The following is an 8,611-nucleotide window of genomic DNA, read 5'->3' on the forward strand; positions in this document are numbered from 1 at the left end:
CCATGAACAAACAGCCAAAGCATTAGTGCATAGAACTGTTAACCCAAAGGTCCCGGGTTCGATTTCTGCCCATGACAACTGTGGAAATTTTTACTCACTTGAAAAACATTATAGTAATTATTAACTGGTCCTTACATGCATTTTCACCATTAATCAACTAAGAGAACATCAAGAGGGAAAGTACAACTTTGGTCCATGCTTTATTCCTTCAAAGAAAGGGCAGCGAACAGGGGGGAGGGTGTTGGCTGGTACGTGCCCTCCCAATTGAAAATTAGTAGGCAATGTCCCCCAAAATATGGCACAGTAGTTGCACAAATGAATGACAATTAGACTACCAAGTGGCATACCGGCACCAATACCAGAAGAGGAGGTTACTAATCTGACTGACTTACGTATGCAGATACACAACATATGGCTTTAGTGAATCACGTGATGTATCCAATGCAAGCACTGTTAAAAATGGGGAGGTTGTTAAACACTCTATTAAAAATGCTTTCATTTACTCCTCAGCGTTCTGTTAACACCCTTATGGTAGTATGTAACACCTCAAGGATAACTATTACTCCATCAAGGGTATTACACTATTCTTTAACTCCCTTAGGGTGTTAGAATACCCCCTCCATAGTTATTATATTAACTCTTGAGTTCAGAAATTTCAGTAGGCATCTATCTCAGGATTATTCACATCAACAGCTATTAGCATCTATAGCTTTATCCTACAGGTAGCCCCTTCTTTGCCAAATCATTAGATGATCACACCATCTCATGCATTGGATGTCATTCTATATAACTTTAAACCTCGTAACATCATTATGATATTATATGCACAACAAACTACAATATTCAGTATAGGTAAATATGAATAAGTGCTACAATGTACATAAAATATGAGGTAAAATTACAAATTGTTGAGTTGGAAGTACTTGTGACTTGCGAATGTGTATTGGTGTGTGCAGAAACAAGGTTGAGTGATAAACAAATGTTTCTCCTAAAAATTCATCTATTACATAGGCCCTGTGATGTTTCTGATATAATGTTGAATAAAGACTTAAATGGAACATAACAACACTTCCATTGATTATGTTAATGGTTTTTATTTGACCAATGATTGGTAGATCACGCTCCACTCTGACAACAACTCCAGCATTTGATTTATATTCATTACCACAAAGCTTTATCCAATTGGCCCTATAAGGGTATGTAAAGTAAATACAGTGCATGCAGTGTAACTAAGTATTGAACTTACTGAAACATGTGTGAATCTGTAAATGGAAAACACTCCTTTGGCAGATCATTAGATACAACTGATCCTATATGCAAAAGAAAATATGCATTGTATAGGTGGCTATATGCATGGCTTAAATTAACTCCAAACCTGGTCCTATTTCAATATCATCGACAAGTACTTGATTGCTATTGTGTAGGTAGCATTGGTACTCCTGATGTCTCCAAGCAAGAGTGTATGGCAAATTAATAAAATTTCCTAGTGACTGTGCCAAATGCTTAAAGTATGAATGTTTGGCTTCATATCTCATTGTCCAAAATCAAACAAGAGGCCCATACCTAAAATGGAATACAAGAAGCATGTTGTTTAATCATCCATAAAGGGCAACCAAAGGTATTAGATAGTTAGCAACAAAGTCTTTATAATAATTTGAGAGATACAAGTGATAATTTAATCAAAGCAGGCATCAGCAAAGCCTGTTTTAACAGGCTAGCTTGCAAGATTTAAATTGATGGTGAAGCTTCTATTGGACAGGTGTCACTATTTTGCATGGTAAAAGATGGAAAGGTACAGAATCTATGAAAAGTGTAGAGGATATGTTCCAATCAGTAACCGATATATGACCAGCTGTGTGATGGGTGAGTTTGTTCCCACCCGACTTGTTTTTTGATGACCATGTTCCATATGAATTTTACCTTGTATCAATAAAGCTTATGCTGAATCATAAGACAAACTTACTCAGTCATCAGACGCGGCATGTGAAGCATAAAATGCTGTTTAGGAAGGACACTGTGACCAGGATACAATTTACAGAAATCTGTGTGGTGGTCATTTATAAGAACAGCAGCATAAGTGGCATGAACCTCAGTAATGTGTGGAGAAAAAAGAATATCTACTATTTCCATCATCTGTAAATATAGTTCCCAACGCTCATCATCCTCTGGCACTAAATCGGCAATAATTAATGGCAAAATTCGTCCAAGAAGCTTCATTTGTGAAGCTGAAAAGATAAGAGATAAACTATGACTTTTATGGGAAAATTTTGAACTTACCATTTTGCCTGAGAGAGTTTCCATCAGAGTTCAAAGTTTGTGATGCAATCACTGTAGGCTTATCTTTTATTTCCATATACCCATAATCAAGATTTTCTAAACGTGAATTAAAATGAGGTAAGGTAAAGTAATTTTCAGTTGTTATCATCACTTTAAGCATAAGTTTGACTTCGTACTGCAGTGCTCCTTCCAAGATATCATGCATGATATCTGGAATGAGCGAACCATCACACACATTAAAATATGCCAATTCATTTAAGGCAGAGTTACGATTGATTCCAAATTCTTTGGATTGTTCCCCAGTTTTGTCCTTTTCCACCAGGGTACATTGTGCTTTATGGGACTCCTTATCTCTTAAAATAAAATCCTTCTCAAAGAACTAGGTGAAATGCAATTGTGTAAGCAATTTAAATCACAACAGTTTCTAACCTTTGTTTGGATTTCATCCTTTGTGGCCATACATTGCCGGCACATCTTATTAGCACTGCAACTTTCTTTAAAGCCACCAAGGGCCAAGCTGCCTAAGTTGTCAGCTGAAACAATTGCCAGAGTACCATAAAATACTTGGCGGTCTCCATTGATCAGAAATTCAAAACCACTTTCCTTTATACAATATGATTACACTTGTAATACAAGAATAATATTTCATACCAGTTTCTTCATTTCTTCAATGAAGGGTCGTAGAACTGCATCAAGTCCATATGTAGAGATAAACTTTGATTTCACTAAAGACACAAGTTGTATGGATGTGAGTCGGGATCTGAACTTGGGTGATAAATTTCCAAGAGTGAAATAAAATGTGCCTTAAAGACAACATTTATAACATAATGATTTCTGTTGTACAATTACACATACCCAATTTATGGACCTTGACCTTAGATCCCAAAGGGTTACAGACCTCTAACTCATCAAAATAAAACATAATTTGAAGAACATTTGTTTGTACTGCAAATAATGGATGTTTGGAGAAAGAGTTTCCATCACAAAAGTCATTAAGAATTTCAGTTGATGATTTGTGTCCTTTTTCAACCTTATAAAGTTAACAAAGCAGTATATACAATACATATAGCTATTACATATTATTGTTGCATACCTCTGAGAGAATTGCTGAGTTGTTTAGTAAGGCTTGTAAAGTTTGCAAAATGGGTATGTAGATAAAGTTGTCTTCCTTGGAAACACATTTTCGTTTATTTCCAGATCCTTTCCAAACCCGCCGTTCTCCTAATTGTATGGTAACTGGTTCCTACAGTATAGGCATTTCGTATAACAGCTACTGTGTTACAACACATACTTACAGTAAGATTTAATTTTTTCTTAAAATACTGAAGTTGGTGGTATCTGGTTTCAAGGCCCACGAAAGGATTTTCATGACTTTTAAAGTAGTCTTGTACTTGATCCAATTGTGATGACGATGATACTCCTGTGTTGTTTAATGCTTCAAACACCTATATGAATGTATCATAATAGCATGTGTGCTGTAGTATAATATTGTGGACATGCTGCATGCAACAGCTATAGTTCATACATAGCTAAAAGTTTAATCATGCAGAATTTTTGTGATGTAAACCTAGGATATTATTCTATTGTAACACACTCAAAATTTTCTTGTATAGATATAATGCCACAAAATAATACAGGTTGCTAAATCCATACCTGTGATTTCAGAGTACTAAGTCTTTGCTGAGTTAGTGTTGTAACACTGTCAATAATACTCTGCACTGTTACTTGTGTAAGTTTGTGTTTCTCTTTTAGCCCCAGTAAAAACAAAGCTGATGATTTTTGCATATCAGGAGGTGAGAAGCTCGACTGAGCGGAATCACTGATAACTACATCCCGAACTTGATGTTCAGATTCTGGCACATTTACACTGGCATCATTATCACTGGGCACCACTGCTACAACTGATTCCACAGCTTCAGTCAAATTATGCTCCTGGTTTAATGACTCTGAACCCATGGTTTCTGAGCTAGAGGTACTGCAAATTCCATCGTAGTCACAATGTACTCCATACAAATGGTTTTTAAATGTTCCAATATTACTGTAGGCTCTCTGGCAACCATTAATACCGCAGGTGATTTTAAAACCAGGCGTACCTGAGTGAAAGAGGCAAAGGTGCTTAGTGTACTCGCCAATACTAAACTGGGGGAACGAAGGAGGACACAGAGAGCACTTAATCATTCGGACCGCCATTTCCTGAGCTTCACAGCTAGCTAGATGATCGATCTGTATATAGCGGCGTGACTTTGAAAGCTCCAAGTATAGCAGGTTTATGACTTGTTAACGTCAGACTTGTAGCCCAATGCATGCTAAGCGACTTGTCAATTGACACCTGTAGTGTTAGCTACCAAAGCTACATTGATCACGTGGTGGATCTTGAGCGCAGCATGTGTACTTCCTTCCTGATCAATGATATTCTTTTGGAAAGCCCCAAAGTAAATGACGGCTGTAACATAGGACAACCCATGCAGCAGGTCCGTGACGACACCCCCGTTCCAGACAGAGGGGCTGAAATTTCTGACAACTCGCTGTTACGATCTAGTCTCAGCGATTTTAAGCAAATGTGCAAGGGGCTCAATGAGGAGACCGTGACTGAACTGAAGAAACGGAGGAGGACTTTAAAGAACAGACAGTACCAAGCGATTTCTCGGAAACGAAGATCATCCGAAGTAAAGGAACTTCATCACGAAGTAGTTGAACTCAGGAAACAGTTGCTTGCAAAACAAGAAAGCTTGTAGCTAATTGGTAGTTGTATTTAATTAAGTTTTGCTCTCCTGATGTATGTATGGCACATGACAGTTTGTTTTTATGACTGTTTTCATTTCAATACTATAATTTTATTGCTATATATCATGACCTAGCTAGGTAACTCAGCATTTAACTACTGTAACATGACAGAATTTCGAGTATTTCACTAGCCAATGCCATTTCACATAACTTAGTAAATATCTTCTTATAGTGAAGAACTCCTTCAATAATTATTTTCGAACAATTTTAGGCGTACGCCCCTTACCAGCTAATGCTCATCACAATGTGTGTGACACGTGCTATAAGGTGTAAAGCGGGAAATTTGAAGTGCGAGACCTATAGGGTGTAAAAGAGACACTGGTTAGGCACCTTAACTAAACAAGCATAGAGAGTTTATTATACACCATTGATGTTTACTGAAATACCCTTTGGGGTGTACAGAAAAACCAAACAAGGGTGTCCATTAAACTCCTTTGTGGGAGCTTCAAAAAAATGGCACATATAACACCCCAAAAGGTGTTTAAAAAACGCCCCATTTTTAACAGTGAGGTGGGGGTAGGACAAGACCACGTACGATACAAAGCGCTAACAAAAATAATTTTTTAATACTTAGTAGAGTGTCGTATCTTGTCCTATATAGATAAAGTTGGTGCTGTAATAACTTCCTTTGGTAGGTGGTTCCAACAATTTATCACTCTCTGACTAATAACATTTGCCCTGACATCATTAAGTATTTGTTGTTTATAAAGTTCGAAAGGATGACCCCTAGTTCTTGATGAAACATCTATTGTGAAAAACTGAGATTGATCCAAGTTGAAGATGTTGTGTAAGAGCCTGTAATAATTATGATAGGCATGTGGCTCCATAAGTATGAAGTTAAGGCAAAGGTTACCAAAGCTTAGTGGTGACAAACCAGCTTTAGAACAGTATAAGATGGCTCTACAACAGAAGCTTGATACTGTGAAACTGCTGGACACAGATTTTAGAACTCATCAAAGAAAATGACTTGGAAGAAGAGATAGGGCTAGCTGATGAATTCAAGGAGAAAGTATATAAAACACTGTTTGATGCAACTAAGACAATAGAGTCCAAGAGGACTGTACGAGCAACAGTGAATGTACCACCCACACCTGATGGTCAAGGTACTCCTCACTCTGATACAAGCCCTCCCAGGTTACCTGGTGATCCTACTGGCACCACCAGAGTTAAGTTGCCCAAACTTACACCAAGGAAGTTCAATGGAGAATTAAATAAATGGCTGACCTTCTGGGACTTCTTCGAGTCCTCGATACACAACAACAGAAATCCATATGATAGATCTCTATCTACACTCTTTGCTAGAAGGCTCTGCATTAGATGCAATTTCCGGTTTGAAGCTGACGGCAGGTAACTACCCTGAGGCTATTTCCATCCTCAAAAAAAGGTTTGGTAACAAGAAACAAATAATTGCGAGACATATGGACACCTTGTTGAACTTGGATGCTGTGGTTTCCCGTACAATCTAAGAGGGATACAACATCTATACGATGCAGTAGAGTCACATGTGAGAAGTTTGAAGTCATTAGGAGTTGTAGCAGAATCGTAAGGAAGTTTGCTAGCTTCTGTTCTGATGAATAAGCTACCGCAAGAGCTAAAGCTGATTGTTAGCCGGCAGGTTAGTGAAGACGTGTGGAGCTTTGATGAACTGATGAGCATAATGGAGAAAGAGATCACCGCAAGGGAGAGAGCTGCAGGCTCCAGCCGACTGTCCAGGAAGCCCCCCCAAGGAAGTATCCACAGCAACAGCACTTTTGTCCAGTAGCCCAATAGTACCCAAGTGCTTGTATTGTCGCCAAGCACACTCATCAAGCTCCTGTTTCTACAGTTTGTATTAGCCCTTCCCACTTCCTGCGGTTTTGCATGGTGACGCTACAAACATGCTAAGTAATAGAATACGCAAATTTCATAAAACTTATGGGTTTTCAGGGTAGGCACTGCGTAAATTACTGTAGTCCTTAAAGGGTTGGCTCCAGTGCTATTGTAAATTGCCTGTATGACAGTGTACAAACTTGGTTGCCCAGATCGCAATAAGAAGGTTCGAATTATATTTGACACTGGGAGTCAGAGGTCCTATATTACTGAGTCGGTGAAGGGTACAGCTATCCAATTCCTATCAGTACAGAAACAATGATAATCAAGACTTTTAGAGTGGAGAAGCAGGGTCACCTGTATGTGATGTGAAAGTGGGCATGAATTTGAAGAATGGGCAGAGTCTAGAGATGTCATTCCTATCTGTACCCCTCATAAATGAGCCCATTTACAACCCGTAGGGAGGGGATTTTCAAGGGTTTCAGGAAACCCCCTCTGAAAATGTCAGTGACAGCAGAGAGCATTGAACTGTAACTAATTAATTATCTAATTCTATCTTCTAGTGTACTTTTAGTTTTGTAGTTAATTAAATTTATGTTAGTGTAATTTAGCCTTTGGCAGTACTTTCCATTGGCTTTCAGTACCTATGTGCTGTAAAACATTAATAATAATAACTCAACTAAGAACCAAATGGTATTGATTACATACACAATCTACAACAACCTGCAGCTTACCTCCACACTATCTCTGGCTATAAGGCTGTCTTTCCCAACTCACTCAAAACTAGCACGTGGTGTGCTATATTTAGAATAAAACGTGATTTAGTGCGTACAAGTGTCCACGTGAGTGATGAAGCGAAAACCATCAGGCCAGTTAACATTAGATACAATGTTACAGAGGAAGCAAAGGTATCATTTGTGGAATGAACACTGTAAATATGTTTCAGCTAAAGCTACTAAAGCACTCAATTTTCTTCACCACTGCCTGTTCAATGCTCCTTCATCCATTAAATCTACTGCTTACAAATGCATTGTCCGCCCCGTTATGGAATATACCAGTCCAGTTTGGCATCCTCATACTGCTAAAAACATCAATGCTCTGGAATCTGTTCAGCGTAGAGCTGCCCGTTGGGCTTCCAATAGTAGGTGGATTCCTTCATCTCACTGTTGGAGTAAGTCTTCTGACGAATGCATCCAAGCATTAAAGTGGCCTACCATTCAACAGCGTCACAACTACTTTACTATTTGTTGTATTCATGATAGTCTCTACCACAGGAATTCCTTACCATTTAGTGAACATTTTCAGTTGTCCCAAGCTCCCACAAGGTGTCACCCTCTATCTCTCCAGCCTGTGACATCGTCTATCAATTTGTTTCATTACTCTTTCTTTGTGAACAGCTTATTTCTGTGGAATACCATACCCCATACCATCCTGCGAATTAAACAGCCACCCTTGTTCCGTTTAGCCCTCCGTCGTTTTCTTTTTTGAATCTTCTGTATACTTAATGTTCTTGTTTTGTTAGTATTTATTTTTGTTCTTGTAGTAGTTTTGTTTTACAGGTGTATTTGCTTATGTCATTGTTTTTGTAATTTCTGGTGTATGTGCTTTTTTGTGGGAAGTACGCCTACAGGCTTGTCCTTTTGTACAACCCGGTCTTTTGACAAAATTGATAATAACAACATAACAGAGTGACTGCTATTACATTGTTTATTTATTAATATAATTTTGAGTGGTGTTAATG

General features: G+C 38.2%; 1 protein-coding gene across 1 annotated transcript; it reads right to left on the reverse strand.

The window, feature by feature from the left end:
* Window positions 1-806: 806 nt before the first annotated feature.
* On the reverse strand, window positions 807-7,663 carry LOC136245878 (uncharacterized). Its single transcript, XM_066037337.1, has 12 exons — window positions 7,605-7,663; window positions 3,931-4,370; window positions 3,573-3,722; window positions 3,371-3,520; window positions 3,133-3,307; window positions 2,929-3,080; window positions 2,707-2,880; window positions 2,278-2,656; window positions 1,964-2,225; window positions 1,376-1,563; window positions 1,247-1,310; window positions 807-1,188 (listed from the first exon to the last, which is right to left on the reverse strand). Exons 2-10 carry the CDS (start codon window positions 4,231-4,233, stop codon window positions 1,545-1,547), a joined length of 1,764 nt encoding a protein of 587 aa, XP_065893409.1. The 5' UTR covers window positions 4,234-4,370; window positions 7,605-7,663; the 3' UTR covers window positions 807-1,188; window positions 1,247-1,310; window positions 1,376-1,544.
* Between the last annotated feature and the right edge of the window lie 948 nt (window positions 7,664-8,611).

Source organism: Dysidea avara, chromosome 15 (assembly GCF_963678975.1).
Source record: "Dysidea avara chromosome 15, odDysAvar1.4, whole genome shotgun sequence".
NCBI classification, from domain to species: Eukaryota; Metazoa; Porifera; class Demospongiae; order Dictyoceratida; family Dysideidae; genus Dysidea; species Dysidea avara.